The 16,944-nt window shown below is 36.4% G+C and overlaps 1 protein-coding gene across 2 annotated transcripts in view; it reads left to right on the top strand.

Annotated features, from left to right (window-relative positions):
• Positions 1-16,944, top strand: part of CERS6 (ceramide synthase 6) — a 357,725-nt gene that overhangs the window by 293,938 nt on the left and 46,843 nt on the right. For both annotated transcript variants that reach the window (XM_037849819.1, XM_037849820.1), the window contains exons 7-8: positions 8,237-8,365; positions 11,040-11,146. In XM_037849819.1, coding sequence (XP_037705747.1) covers positions 8,237-8,365; positions 11,040-11,146 — 236 coding nt within the window. The remainder of the gene's footprint in view (positions 1-8,236; positions 8,366-11,039; positions 11,147-16,944) is intronic.

Below are 16,944 nucleotides of genomic sequence, written 5' to 3' on the forward strand. Positions count from 1 at the left end.
AGCAAGAAAGCTGCCATAGACAATAAATATCTAAACAAATGGATGTGGCAGCATTCCAATAAAACTTTATTTATAAAACAAGTGGAGGGCCAGAGTTGGCCTGTGAGCCATAGGGGTCCCACTCTAAGGTGGAGTAACCTGGATGTGCACATTTGATGAACAGCAGGGATGTCAGATTTGAAAATGGCAAGTAGAGATGTGGGGAACTACATTCAAACCACATCACTATGCATTTTTAAAACATTTTGATAATAAGGAATAAATTAAAAATCTTTAACCAACTAATTTCTTTGTGTTTACTCTTTTTAGAATGATATCTGTGTGTGACAGTTATCTCCTTCAAGGATCTAAATCTGCATACATTTAGTATAGATTGGGAAATATTCTAATCTATTGAAAAATAGTGTTGAAATAAATTTAACTCTAGATTTAGGGTGAGTGAGTTTTTACTCATGGCTTGAATTTTAGAGATGAGGTAATTAAATCTTTTCTGCAAGGACTACTCCACTTTACGATTGAACAGTTGTTTCTCAAATAAATCATGCTTTTTCATCCATTTGCAAATTTTTCTATAAATATTTATCCTTAGTGCATATAATATATATGAGAACAAAAGTGAATTCTAGTTACAGTTTTTTGAAAAGCCTTGTTATTTCAAATAACTTTCTTTAAATGGTTCATTTAACCAACTGTGCCTATAGTGAGTCAAATTTCAAAGCTAATTGATAATATAATAGCCAAGTAAATTGTGAGAGATTGCGGATACCCAAAGCTTGGGATTTACATACATTTGGTGAACTTTTCATGTCGTATGCTGTTAAGTGAAAAGCATACTTTTCATCAAATTTCCTATTGTATGGCAACTCAGAACCAACTGATTTCTATAAATGTCCCTGAATATACTTTCATTTTCGTCATTATCTCATAGACTAGAAAGTTTTGTAGTCTCTTGCTTGTTTATTTAGAGGTAATATTACCATGCCATTAATCAGGACTTTCAGCTACTTTTACCCAAAAGTTCAGAGCCTATTATATTTTCCTATCCCCTCAACGGAAACAGTTTTTACCTATGATTATTCTTGGCACATGTAAGCCTTGTCTGAAATCCCCACCATTTCCATTTGTTTATTCTGTCTGGAGTGGGGAGGGAGCCTGAGTGGCCAGTGTCCCTGGTACTTTGCCTAGTTAACATGCTCGAGGCCCGTGCCCTGCACGGCCATTCCTCTCCCCAACATGCTGAGTTCTACACTCTGGTTGCAAAATCCCAAGTGCAGAGATAGGAAAACTGTTCATTATTGATTTCTAGAAAAAAGAGCACACTTGTCTCTTAAAAATATTACAAACTTCTATTAGCCTTGAAGGTTCAAATCAGTCTTTAAAACCATGTGAGATTTCTACTTATTTTGACAGTTTTCTTAAGATGAAATCAGTTTTAAATGGCCTGCTATTCTTCTGTTCCCTAGTGTTCCAGCCCGCAGGGGCTGGTGGAGCAGGAAGGCCAAAGAAAACACCAGGAACGGAGCGCAACATAAACTTTATTGTGGGAACTTACAGGACTGAAGCGGAAAGTCAGTCAAGCTGCTCTGATGGCGGCTGGTTCAGAGCTCAGTGTGAAAGTACTCTGCAATTAGATGGGAATCAGCAAGGCCAGTTATTGAGGCTCGAAACAAAGACATTCCAAAGAGCCTGAGGACATAGGTACATGAAAGGGGGTCTTGTGACATATGGGGAAGATTAACTGTCTTCAGAGTGTCAGATAACACCTCAGAGACTCCAGAGAAGTGCAAGGCACGGGCTGACATCCATCCCACACAGAGGAGGGCCTGGTGCCCAGCTCACACTTACCATCTGCACACCCTCCCTCCTTAGGGAGGTTAGCTTAAACATCAGCTGACCTGAGTCATGCAGGCTGCTGTGTGCTTTTTGGATTTCACAGTGTCGGAGAGAGGCCTGGGCCCTGAGCTCCCACACCTAGGTGGTTTGAAAATCTATTAAATGGGTAACCTGGTGCTAGCAACCTGATTTCTGTTCATGTGAATTAGATTAGAAGTTTATTAATTATATTTATTAATTTTATGTATTAAATTCAGGAAAGCTAATAAATGTCATTTGCACCTGAGAGAAAAGAGCCTTTTCTTTGCCTTGTACTTTAGAAGTACCTCATGTTCCTTACCATCTGTGCACATCTAAATCAGCCTTCACTTAAAATCTTGGTCTTACTGCTTTTCAGGAAAGATTCACCAATACTTTTCTTCACTGGTTACAAAAGATTGCTTTAAAAGACTACATAAAATTATTAGTACTTTATCCAGCAAATGGGAATTTAGGGAGCAAGTTTCTTTATTGCTTGTGTTTTTCTTTTAATGAGAAATGGGCTAATTTTGCTTTCATAAAGGCAAGTACATGGAGATGAATTTCTGGTGTCTTCTGAAGACAGAGCATTATTCTGAAGATTCTCTGCAGCCTGATCATTGTGAAGGGAGTCCCATCATAAAGAACATCAGACCTTATGTCTTAATAAGAGATAGATTGTTACAGTGTTAATATTTTTATTGAACATAAAATTCCCCTGGGGAACTGAATTAAAGATGCCAATTATCATTCCAGCAGTTGGGGATATAGCCAGATATCTGGAATTTTATCTGCACCAGACATGTCTAATCTGGGATCTGTACAGTCCAGACTAAGAAATTCTGTCCTAGTTTCTCTGAATGCCATTTGGAAATGAACTGAGGAAAAAAACAGCATTATTTGATCAGTCTTTGGTATTAAAATGATGCCTCTTCCTTGAATTCCTTCATTTAAGACTCATTCTGATTCAGTTCAGTCAAGACCAGATCTGACTTTTTTCCTTTCTCTGACAGTCAACAAAGGCCACATACTATTCTGTTCCCTCTAAAAAGCCACTGAAATGAGGACTGAGATGGGGTTAAAGTGAGGCAGGGAACATGGAGAGAACCTTCATGATGGCTGTGACTATGTCCAGAAACAATATGGCAGAGTGGGAGGAGGTTGGGAGCACCACTGAAGCAAGTGCTAAGGATAAAGGCTTTGGGCCCAAACTTCAATCTATGGCCAACCAAAAATCACAACCTCTTTACCTAATTGCTGCACCTGAAAATCCAGGGAAACATTCTCAATCTAAAATGCTTAAGTTCTTTCAGCCATTGCTTGGGTCTACACACACACTATCTGCTTTCAATCCTAACACATGAGGATGGAGGTTTTCCACCCTGCATTTATAAAATCCAAATTGACAGTTTGTTTAAAAACTGTTATTTGGCCCAGATTCTGCACCCACTCACAGAAATGTGTCAGGATGGGGGGAGATGACTGCATGAATTTTATTAAAGGTATTTCATTGTCTATTAAACTTTCTGAAGCAGAAATGTGAAAGATGATTCATTACTCATTCCTTTTTCATATTCATACAGATGTGACTGTATAATGAAAATTGATCTTCTGCCATGAGGCCCTCGGTAATACAATAAATGTTTTCTAGGACCCAGCGATTTTTGTGTGACAATCATGTTCACAAAGCAAACTTTGTCTGAAAAACAAGGCTCTTGTTTTTAAAAGAGCCCACTGTATTACCAAGAGCATTGTGTTGTTTATTGACATTTATATCAGACATGAATTAGGAAACTTAATTGTAAAGTGGTCCTCATCCTCCATAAGTGTTTTTGATGAATTTATATTTCCTCATTTTTTAATTAAATAGAGAAAAACTCTTGTTCTCTTTCAGTGAGCTCAGAGCATTCATTCTGGGCTGAAAAATGGAAAATGTGGAAAATATTATTCTGATTAGACTTTAAAATCTGTGATTTAAGCATGGACACCTATGAATGAGGTGCTATATATTTTCATCTAATTATGCTAGGAAACAATTTAAAATATCAATTGATGGGCTAGCCCCACTTTAATTAATCCATTGTTTTGAAGTAGCTATTGCCTGCTAGAACACTCTGTATACTCCAGGTGATGAAACCTAATAAATCTCTGCTAATAACCTGGAGAGAACAGAATTCATCTTCCAGGTGGAGAAACTATTTTTATTGTATGCCCATGACATTTTGGATTGCTGAACTTTAATGATTTAGAAAAACCCCAGATACTACAGAAATGTCAGAGAAACTCAGAAGTAAGTAAAACGGGTAACATGAGCCTGTACATATTCACTCATTAAATTCAGAGCACAGCCATCGTTTCTTTTCTGCCACTGGGTTGAGACTCAGATGTAAATCTGGTTCTAGAGAAAGGAGTATAGGGGTAGGTCAACAGGAGGTGCAACACTGAGTTCTGCTGTGGGCAGTTAGAATCTGATGCAAGAGAAATGATTTTCCTAGCAGTGGCATCCACCATCAATGTCACAGGGCTACTTTGGAGGCTAAGCCCAGGTATTAATTGAAAATAATCAGAGAAATAATTGCACTTCATTTTTTTAAATTATCTGACTTTATTTAGGATCCTAATATATTGTTTATCCTAGTAATAAATCTATATATACAGTTATCAATAAATGTTATGGGGAAAGTAACTTCTGGATGTGTTCACCAGAGTGTACACGGAACTAGTAACATCAATAATTACTAAAGAAGTCAGTGTCTCCCTCCTCCCACCTCTCCCCTCCCTCCCTGTGTCCTTTCCCTTTCTCTCTCTATTTCTTTTATTTTAATTTAGACAGATGTGAAAATTAGAGTAAAGGTTGCAGATGCCATTTTAGTCACTGCTATTGCCAAGCCTGGAATTACAGAATTGACAGCTTAGAAATAACCTGATCCAATCTCTTAATAGTATAGATGAGGAAACTGACACATTTACCAAAAATTAGAAAATTAATAAGAGGAGGAACCTGGATTACAAGCTGGCCCTCATACAATATTTGCTCAGAAATGTTCAGTGAAAAAGGTCCATACATTCTTTAGGAGTCTAGTTATGCCAGTACGACCCTGATTTACTTTCTCAAACTTTTGTTTTAAAATAGAATTTGCCTTATCCCACTACTAGGTATATACCACAAAAATTTGAAACCAGGGACTTGAACAGATATTTGCATACTGATGTTCTTAGCAGCATTATTATAACACAATTGCCGAGAGATGGAAGCAACCCAAGCATCCATAAAGCAATGAATGGATAAATAAAATGTGATATATCCAAACAATGGAATATTATTCAGCCATAAAAAGGAAAGAAGTCCTGACACATGTGACAACATGGATGCACCTTGAAGACATCATGTTGAGTAAAATAAGCCAGACTCAAAAGGATAAATATTGTATGATCTCACTGATTTGAAACAATTAGAATAAACAAACTTATAGAGTCAGAATGTAGGATATAGGTTAACAGGGAACAGGATGGAGATAGGAAATGGAAAGTAAAGGCTTAAAATGTGCAGCGTTCCTATTTGGAATGATGGAAATGTTTTGGTAATGGATGGTGCTGATGGTAGCTCAAAATTGTCAATGCAATTAACAACACTGAAATATATATATGAATGTGATTGAAAGGGGAAATGTTAGATTATATATATGGTAACAGAATAAAAACTTTTTAAAATCCATGGAAACACAGTACACAAACAGTGAACCCTAAGTTAAACTATGGACTTTAATTAGTAGTACAATTATAAAAATGTGCCTTCACCAATTATAATAAATGTTCCACACCAGTGCAAGTTGGTGGTGGGGTGGGGTATGGGAATCCTATATTTTACGCATGATTTTCTGTAAGCCCACAACTTCTCTAATAAAGAAAAAAGTAGAATTTGCCTTAACCACGGCTAGTGAACATACTTCGACTAGCTGAACAAAAAATTATTGTTTAATTGAATTGATTTGGAGAATAGAATTTAGAGACAGACACCTCTCTGAGCTGTGGAAAAGCTAGGGCCAGGTTAGGAAGATAGGAATCCAGGGAAAATGCCTCTTTTCACCCAGTGAATTAACCAAGAGATACAGAACCCACAGTGCTAAATGGTTGCAGATGGAAAGACCAGGGCAGCTCAGAGAAACTGGGGTACCACTAGGGCTGCCCTCCTTGGGAAAAGATTAAGTAGAGTCTGCAAGGAACTGAGGACTCTACTTGACCTAGTGGTTGGTGCCAATGTAAATCAGAATAAAGTCAAAGAGGCTTGGCTGATCATCTGCCCACCTTAGGACAGCTGTGTTGATTCTCAAGACAAATGTAAGAATAGCCCCAAGAGAACATCCAAGGAGGGTGTTTGTGAAGGCGTCTATAAGAATAAGAATAAAAACCTAGTCCTGTTTCATTAGGATTATGACTAGCAATAGTAATAGAGACAACTTATTAACTTATTATATACTTTTTATTTCTGGGGCTTTAAAGACTTAAAAGTCTTTAAAGTCCCCCGAAATAATTTTGTTCTTAACCTCCCACTTCATCTGTGAGTACAGGTATTATCTAGAATAACTATATTCACAGGAATGAAATAAGAGAGTACTTACTTTCTACTTAACAAAGTTAAAATAGCTTTTTAAAGAATGGTAATAGGTAAAGAAGCTAGTTTAAAAATAAGCTACAGTGTTGCCCCTCTAACCTCTACTACTCTCTCTCTCTCTCACCCTATTCCAGTCACAATGGCCTCCTTGATAATCCCTGAACACATCAAGATAGAAAGAGGATAATGGATAGAGCTTTGGGGTGTTTGTTTTCTCTTCCTGGAACACTCTCCCATATATCTGAAGGCTCATTCTCTCACTTTTAAGTCACCTTCTTAAATAAGTCTATCCTTACCCCGCTATTTAGTATTGCAACCTGCCTTTCCTACCAGCCAGTACCCTTTACCCCCCTTACCATGATTATTCTCTTTATTTTCCATAGCACATTATACCTTCCCAGCATAAGAGATCATTTACTTATTAGGTTTATTCTTTATTGTCTATATTCCTCCAGTAGAATATATTAAGCTCCACAAGGGCAGAAATCTTTGTCTATTTTATTTCCTGATGTATCCCCAAAGCTTAGAACAGTGCCTGGAACATAGTAAGTGCTCAATAATATTTTTAAATGAATATAGGAATCCTTACTTTCCAGGGTAAAAATTTGGGAAATGTTCCCTCATCTTGAACCCACATACTACCCTTCACCATCACCAGGATCTGTTCGTAGATCAGTTTTATGGTATGCTTTTTTTTGCGGGGGCGGGAGGGGTCGGTGAGCAGGCTAACTGATGTATCTCTTGGTTAATGGTATATAGGAAAGTAGTCATCTTTCTCCAAAGACTTCAAGTAGAGCACAGTTAGAGATGATCCTGGCATTTAAGTCCCGCAGAGGTTCAAGTGTACTCTGGGAGAAAAGTAGATTAAGCAACAGAAATTCCATATCACAACAAACCATGTCCAAATGGTCAGGAGATAAGTCAGTATCAGCGAAAGATGATCTTTTCACATGATAATGAAGCAGCTCCCTTGAAGTTGACCAAAATAAGGATGACAAATTTACTATTACTTCTGCCAAATTTTCTATTACTTCTGCCAAATTTTTTTTCTCATGATTAAGGAAAGATAGTGTTTAAAATTCAGGGCTTGTTTGTATAGTGTCCTCAGAAAAGCCAACATTAAGATTCTTATTTTTAGCATTCCAATGAGTATATTCCAGGAGAAGGATGCTAGACATTGAGATGTAAACTTCATGAAATCTATGAGATAAGAAACAATCACCATGTTTAGCCATACTCTTTGACTCATCAGACATTTCTTGTAGCCAGGAGATTCTCAAGTCTAAGAGCTGTGCAATGCCCTCTTCCTGACCTTGGCCTGCTATCCCAGCAAAGATGCCTCAATCTGGTCAAAAATATGACCTATACATTCAGAAGCCACAGCCACGAGTAGTCAGAGAAATGGTCCAGTTGGTGTACTGCCACTCAAAAAGTCTTTCTAAAGTACAAACCTAAGTACTTTCCTTCTTTGCTTGAAATCCTGCAGTGACTTCTCCCATAGCATTCGGGGTGAATTCAGATTCCTTGGCTTAGTACAAAACACCCTTTCTGATCTAGCTCTTGTCTTGGCATTTATCACATTCTACCATAGTCACTGGTCTCCTGTTTGTATCATCGACTTCCAAAGGGTAGGAATTATATCATACTCATTTTGCTATCCCCAGCGCATGGCCCGTAGAAGTTCTTAGTAAGTATTGGTTGAATGGTTGAAGGGATGAGTGCAAATGTAATACTGCTAAACCCTGACAAGGCTGTGTTTTTTCCTTCCCGAAGGACTTTGGGCTTATGTTCCTGCACCATGTTGTAGCTGTTTCCTTGATTGCCTTTTCATATGTCAACAATATGCTCCGAGTAGGGACCGTGATCCTTTGTCTTCATGATTCAACTGAACCTTTTCTGGAGGTAAAAGTTTTCTTTCATCTTTAAGTATGCACAATCCATAATTCAGGAAGCCCCCAAAACCATCATTTATTCTATATTTTGCTAGATGTTGCTTGGGAAAGATAGTAAATGACTGGTTTGAAACAGCAGAGTGTATCTTTGTAGGTCAAACTAGTGAAAATGAGGCTTTGAATTAGTATGTAAATTTTTATACCAAAAAGTTCATCATGTTATCATTCTTTGTTAATAGAAGATGAAAATGTTTCACTATTCTACACTTAATGGAAGGAAAGATTTACAATATGAAAATCATTACTTGAATAGGTTTTGTTTCTTATGGAACAAGTTTCACAGTGATTTATCAGTTTAGTTATTAATGGGAGATGTATATCTCAATGAAATTAATTAGTGTTCATAGTTTTTATTGCCAATATAAATATTGTCTTAGTATTTTTATGGTAAGTTGCAAATTATATGTAAAAACTATGTTTTCTATGAATATAAGTATAAAGAATATCTGTGGAAATGTTGTTTGCATTTGATTAACCTTCTAAACCATTACCATTTAGAATCCAAACTGGTAACAAAAAAAAGGGAAGTAAAATAAAAATGCCCAACAAATTTCAAAATGTATAATTCCAAGGACAATTTTGATGTGGTATTTACTGTTAATTATGGCCCCAGTGAAGAGCCATAACTCAATAATGTTCTATCGTTAAATAAAAGTATTTTCACAACTGATAAAAATTGACTTAAAGTACGATGTCCATGTAGAAATGGCCCTTAGGATCTGCATCTGATTTTTTATTCCTGTTGGCCCACAGATCTGCTATCTTTGAAGCATTTACTGTTACTATGAATATAGAATAGGAGTACCCTCAAATAATGACCTGTTATTGCAATTTAAGCAGAAATTCCATGACATAAAATTGAATCCCCTGAAAAGACAATTAGTTTATCAAAACTCTGGTCCCTTCAGTGTTATGAAAGAGAAAAACAGTCCTAATGTGCTAGAAAGTCAGGTGGTAGTTTGGGACTATGATTTTTTAAGTGATTCAAACTAAATTCTATCCAGCCAGTTTTTTTTAGAAGGAGAAACATAATTACAATAAGAGTAATACCCTGAAAATCAGTTACCATTTGGTTAAATCCCAAGTATGCCTGGAAGTAGAAATTTGTACAGCAACCTACAATATTGAAGTCAATTCTGTACAATCTGCCAACTTTAACTTCTGTGAAAGTGACTGGCAGGGTGCCTAGCAGAGCCACGATTCAGAAAAATGTTGGCTGAATTGTTACCTACCACTTTTATACAAAAAAGAAAGACAATCCGAAAATCCTAGTCATGTAACTTAATAGCAAATATTCCTCATCACCTGGATTATCTTTCAATTTGTAAAATCACACTTGAGAATGTCCAGCTAATCAGATATGTAGACTGTCCACTCATCAAAGATGGGATTTGTGGCTCAGACATTTCTGCAAAATTGATGTGTAATGCTTTATTCAACACTTGTAAATGAACGTAAAGCAGAAATTACATGCTTCGCCTAGGCCAGAAAGAGAAAAAGGTGCTTTCTCTTTTTCCTACATAATGCATGGTATTACACTTAAAGTATTCCTGAAATTAAAAGTAGGTGTTCCTGGCTTCTTAGCTGATAGGCATTTCCCCTTAGGAATACATTTTTCGCATAGCTTTGTGTTCTAGTAAAAGCTATTGAATTACAGCTTCTAACAATCCTTTCAAGTTTGACTCAGCTAATTTAACTTTCCAAGAAGTAGAAAATAAAGTCAAGAATTTAGAAGACCCCTTCAGTTTTAACCCTTTGTACACACTAAGATTTGTATGTGCTGAGAATTCATTAAAAATGTAGCAAGAAGTAAGCAAAACTGTTTTCAGTCTCACCTGTTCTTTCTTAGAGTCATCGACAAAATGTGGGTGGTAGGAAAAGGGATATAATTTCTTCCCTAGACCAATTAATAATACAAAAAGTGGTCACTTAAGTCACTATAATAAATTAGTAGAGTACTTCTCACAGGCACTTTGAACATTAGTGACTTTAGATGATGACTCATTAATATAACTTCAAAAATTATGCCTAAATGTTAGATAGTTGAAATAACAAGAATTTGACAATTTCTTCTTTTCTAAGTTTATGAGAGTAAGCCAGGGCGCTATCTCCCCGGAGAACTCCCTGTGCCTGCTTAAAGAAAACCTGTCATTCTAAGTAGCAGTGAGGAAAATGCAGAATGGCTCCGGACATTCTGTATGAAGTTGAGTAACCTCAGATTTTGGGGCTTATTATAATTTTAAAGGATTATTCAGCACTTTCTATTTTGACCTATTATGTCGAATTTCTCTTATAGTATCTTTGGCTTGCTAATATCATCTGTAAAGCAAGAATTTCTTATTTTCTCTGTTTTCCTGAAATCAACCATATAATTGAATTTTTCGGGTTGCTGAATATTTTATTAAATCTGTGACAGTCAGTAGTTCTACTTATAGCTAATGCTGCCTTTCAGTCAACTTACGGGTAATTTATAAATACTGATGCATGATGCATGATGTTTCAAAGTAGCAGGCAATTTTATGTGTCTGGTAAGTTATATCTTATAAGGGACTCATGCATTTTGAAAGAAACTTTTTATTTATCAGTTTAACTGAATTAATATGTGGCATTCTTTCCTTTCATAGGCTGCCAAAATGGCAAATTATGCCAAATTTCAGAAAATGTGTGATCTCCTGTTTGTTATGTTTGCCATATTTTTCATTAGCACTCGGCTTGCTATATTTCCTTTCTGGTGAGTATGCCAATCTTCTTTCCTTTGTTTTCTTTAGAGCCACCCCTTCCAAAGAGGCTTTATAAATAATTTTGAACTGCACTCTGAATAATTAGCAAGAAGTTTTAAAATGGGGGTAGAGAGAGGGACTCAAGAATTAGCTTGATTTCTTCTTCCAGAAGAGAGTTGCACTCTTACTAATATTTTCCACAGGATAAGGATTTAAGAACCTCAGCCATGAAAGTTTGAATTAAGAAAGAAAACGTAATGTTGCAATCAGGTATATATCAGGTATCCTCCTCTACCAAGAATTTTCAGTCTTGTCCTTGGACCAGCAGCAGTGGCGTCCCTTGGGAACTTGTTAGCAATGCAAATTCTGGGGCCTTTACCCAGACTTGCTGAATCAGAAAATCTGGAGGTGGGGCCTGGCAATCTGGGTTTTGATAAGCCTTTCAGATGATTTTGCTAACATTTAAGAGCCACTGTCGTATATAATTCTCCTCACTGACTGTGTTTACAACTAAAGCAGATGAAGATATAGCTCCAAAATAGCCCCTGAAATCTCTATGGTACCTTAATGTCTAGATGTCTTTTCTGTGTTGAGAGCTAAGAAAAACAAATGGCAGATTTTGATGGAATTTGACAATCCTTCCTATAGAAAGTGGTCCACTCTCATTAATCTTTTTTTGGAAGGATATTACTTGAACTCAGAAAACAAAAATGAGCCTTCCAAATCATTTAAACTACTATTGATGACAGATATTTTTTGTCCATTTTTAAAAATTGATTCAAATGGGAAATTAAAGCCGTGGAAATTGGAGAAAGCAACAAAATGAAGACAGGCAATATCTTGACTTTTAACCCCAATGGAAAAACAACAGTAATAAAGTTGGCATTCCTAAATAAATGATTTCTGTCACTGGGGTTCCATTAATGAGTTACTTACACACACACAGCTTTTTCTTGAGGTTCGCAGCCCTTTTGGACACTTCTTGTTATGAAAATCATTTCCAAGCAACAGCACTGGGTATTGGCAACAGATTTTAAGTGATCAGATGTAGGAAACACTGAAGTAATTTTGAATATAATTTGTCTATATTTATTTCAGGGCTGGAGCTCTTGCAAGATTATTAGCAGAATTAGTGGTAAGAATTTATATAGAAGAAATTCAGGCAAAATACAGGAAATATTTCTCAGAGGAATAATAGTGATTTTTCCCTACCTAGGATTTCTGAAATCGAAATAATCATCACTATGCAGGACTTTGATTTTTTAACTTCCCTTTAAGGGTAGAATTAAAATTGAGATAGAACTCTCCTCCTCTCCTCTGCTAATTTGTGAAAGCTCTTGAGGTTTAGACGAAAGTGAATTGCATAGAACGTAGACCCCAGAATTCAGAAATTATGTAGTGCTACAGATAAGATAACTCCATGGGTATACAGATAAGATAACTCCATGGGTATGTCCTATGATGACATCTACCACTTTGGAGAAATCCCTGTACCCAAATATAAAACAGGGATTTACGTTGCAAATGTGATAGCCTCACATAGGGCTTCTCCTATCATATCCTTTAGTGCAGCCAAGTTTCAAAAAGCAGCTTGTGGAGAGAAATATTTTGTTGTTCATAATAAAGAAATAACCAGCATACCTGCTGCCATTCTGGTTGTGCATCTAGTGAGTAAAACTCTTCAGATACGACCAGAAAGTTATGTTAGTGCTAGGAAGATATTTGTTTTTACCTTACTTCAATTACTAGAATGTAATGAGCATCGTTAGTATTTAAAATTTTAATGTGAATGGCAATAGCAAAATATTTACCATAATTTTGTGAAAATTCTTAAAAATTCTTTTTAGATCAGGGGATCCTAGAATTGGGAGGGACCGTAGAAGTTACCTGACCCCCACTTTCTCTGCCCTGGGTAGGAATTCCTTTATCACCTTCCCTGACAGGTGGTCATGCCACCTCTGCCTGATCAAGGGTATTGCTTTAGAGGTAGATAGTTTCCCATATTAAACTGAAAACTGATCCTTATAACTTCCAAGCCATAGGTTCTCCCCTCCCCTTATCAGATTCTCAAAGTGATCTGCAACTTCTTCCCCTCAAAAAAAAAAAAAAAAGAATGTGGCTCTGGACTCTGAAAACAGCTTAAATGTACTGTACCCCTTCTAATTGAAAACCCTAAGAACGTGACAATTTCTAACATAACATCTGTAGGCTTTCTTGTCTCCAGATAAACGTCTTTAATCCCTTCAACCATACCTAGTTGTTGTTCTTTGTTTACTCCTCCGTGTTTCTCTTGTCATGATATTCCAAATGTAGACTGGTACAAAATATAAGAGAACTAAAAGCAAGCTTTATTTAGAACTTTGTTTCTTCAAACACAGCCGGATGTTGCATTAGCTTTGCAAGCAACTTTGACATTGCACTGGTGGTGATCTAATACACATGTGAGCTGCTGCCAGACTAGACCTCCCTCATCCTGAATTTATTTCATTTTAATGTATTTAAATGACTTAATTTTATACCTAATCACACAAATGACATTCTTCCCTGTTAGATTTCTTCATGCTGTTTCAGGTATCATTGTAGCCTGGTGGGGTCTCTGGAACCACGTCCAATGCAGTACTAATCCCTTCCAGCTTTGCATTACTTGCAGTTATGTCTTTCATGCTTCCTCCAACTTAATGAAAAATGTTGACCAGAGGAACTCCTGGTTTACTACTAAAGAATTTCTTTTGGTTGATGTCCTCCCCCAAACTCTAGTCTTTCAGTTTGATTTTTCTACTTACTACAAAGCCTTATAACTGCTCCATCATCATGCCCGCTGTTTCTACACATTTTTTTTAAGGTATAGTAAAAGACTTTGTTCACAGTCTTGTGGAAGACAAAATTTACTCTGTTTAAGGCATTCTCTACACATTATCAGCCATTTGTGTATCTTCTTTGGAGAAATGTTTATTCAAATCCTTCATCCATTTTTTTAACTGGGTTGTCTTTTTATTGTTGAATTATAAGAGTTTGTTATATCTTCTAGCTACAAGTCCCAGGTATCAGGTATATGATTTGAAAATATTTTTGCCCATTCTCAGGGTTGTCTTTTCACTTTCTTGAGGTGTTCTTTGAAACACAAAAGTTTTCAATTTAGATGAACTGCAGTTTACCTATTTTTGCTTTTGTCACTTGTGCTTTTGGTGTCTCATCTAAGAAATCATTGCCCAAGGTCACAAAAATTTACTTTACTCCTATAATTTATTCAAAGGGTTTTATAGTTTCAGCTCTTACATTTCGTTCCATGATCTGTTTTGAGATACTTTCTGTGTATCATGTGAGGCAAAGGTCCAATTTCTTTCTTTTGCATGTGGATATCCAGTTGTCCCATAACATTTCTTGATTGGCTATTATTTTTATGATTATCATCTTCAACTCATTGCCCCAGTAAAGCAAATTCTTCTTTATGGCATTCCTCATTTACCATCCTTTTACCAGCTTTCATTCATTTCCATTTCTTAAAATCACACTGTATTTTATCACTGGATTGCTTCTTGGACTGATTCTTTCATCCTGACTGAGAACTCATCATCCTATCTAGTCAGCCAGGAGGTAGAGACACATCCTTACAACCCTTTCTGCTTCTCTCCCAGCTGAGATACGAGTCAAATAGGTGGTGATCGTTTCTGCCCAGAGGACGTCTGGGCATCTCTTCCTTCCCAAAACAGAAGGGTCACTAGTCAGATCCCTCCACATTGGCCCTTCCTGATTGTATCACTGTCCTCTGTGGCTTCCCCAAGTAACCTGAACCAGCGAATGGCTGACCCTCATGTCCCCAGGTCATGACTAACTGCAGAAAGTGCAGCTTTTATATCCACAGAGCCCTGTACGTTACCCTGCTAAACTGCCAGTTTGTTTGAGGTGAAGGATAAAGTAGCAACGGCTTCTCTTGATCATCCACACCTATACAATCTCACAACAGATTCACTTGCCTTTCATTGCTCCCACTCTGTCCCGGAGTGAAAGATAAGAAGACTCTCATTTCGGAAGAGACTTTTATGGTTAAATAATTCCAATGGAGGGAAACCCTCCACCTCAAAAATCAGCCATTTTCAATTCTGCACAGCAGTAATCATTAGCAAGTTCTGCCTCAGACTGAGTCACAATTTGCCTCCCAATACCTTCTGCCCTTTTGTCCTAGTTCTGACTTTGGAGCTATGTAGAAAGTCTAATTCCTATTCTGCATCACAGCCCAGCAAATATTAAAAAGCAAACAAACATCAAAAACTCTTGTGCACTTCTTGCCTCTTGTCTTCTTCAAGGTAGACGTTATAAATACTTTCAACTACCTTTTTCTCTGGGTTTCATGCTTGCCTTCTCTGTTTCTGAATTTTATATCAAATCAACTGTGAAAGTTTTATCAGTTCTTCAAAATGTTCTTTTCTCTATCATTTGTATTAGTAATACATGATTGTTTTGAATTAATACTCTTGTGATTATATTACATAGTGACTCTGGAGTAATCTTGGTAGTAGTAGTATGGGTTTCATTCAGTCACTTGATGGTAATCTTTGTTGAAGCATCATCATCTCACATTTTACTAACATATGAAACTTTGAAAACTGTAGCTTTGTAAGATGTCAAAATAGTCTGTGAAAAACTATCCTGGAAGCCAAGATAATCAACCTGTGTTTACTATTCTCATAATAACATTCCTTTGTCATAGTTACCCAGCTATTTGCTAAAACCTGAGTAAATATATGGATAGATTTACTATATTAAAAGTTTTACTGCTTTACTAGTTTTATCCAGTAATAGAATATTTACTGGCTGGTTCAGGATTAATTTTGTAGGAATTATTTCTTAACATATTCTTAGTTAATTGGATCATTCTTTTATCAAATGGCATCTGTGGATTCAGAAAGTTTCTTTATTGACACAGTTAACAATACACTTTTGTATTAATACCTTCTCCAAATGCATACTTATTTATTCCATATGGTGTTATATATAGTCATGGCCAAATTTTAGCCATCTCTTTTTATTATCTACTTAGAAATATTTTGGGTCACAGTAAGTATTCAAAAACTCCAATAGTATATGTTGGATATATGTTGCACTATTCCACATTATCAATTTTGTAATCACAGTTGCCCCCAATAAATTTGTTCTCTCGATCTGCCCATCATTAAGGAAAAGTGTTAAAAGCTTAAATATTTTATCTTGCATTTAATTTTTTTAAAAATCCTTTCTGGTTAGTTCCTACCAACTCAAAATTCTATGTATTTCATCTTTCACATTGTAGTAGGACAATCAATGATCTGGTCTTTCTTTTAAACAAACCACATCTATCATTTAAAACTGTTGCCATTTTCATTCCTTTGCATCTATCTTTACTATACTCCATTTGTGGGCAATCCCTGAAGTTCCTAACCATTTCCCATAGTTTACAAAGCTGTGGTTTCAATTAGGCATAGATTTTATTGTGCTCAATCTCATTATAGCATCCATTACAAAGCCTTGCTCACAATGGGTACTCCATAACTATCTGGGTGAATTAGATACTCTTTAATTCTAAACAGTCTCATATCTATATTCTTAGTTTATTTTCTTGAATCTTTGTGAGGTAGATAGGTGGAATTTCTCCTTTATTACATACAAGAAACCTATTCATTTAGTCAATTATTTGCCCAGGCTTTGGCCCTGATCTCCTGGCATCACTTCCACTCAACAAGTACTTACTAAGTTCCAGTTGCTCTTCCCATAACACAGTTCTGCCTTGTTTAAGGATTAGATGAGAATGCAACTGAGATAAATTTTGGGTAAT

Source organism: Choloepus didactylus, chromosome 9 (genome assembly GCF_015220235.1).
Source record: "Choloepus didactylus isolate mChoDid1 chromosome 9, mChoDid1.pri, whole genome shotgun sequence".
NCBI lineage: Eukaryota > Metazoa > Chordata > Mammalia > Pilosa > Megalonychidae > Choloepus > Choloepus didactylus.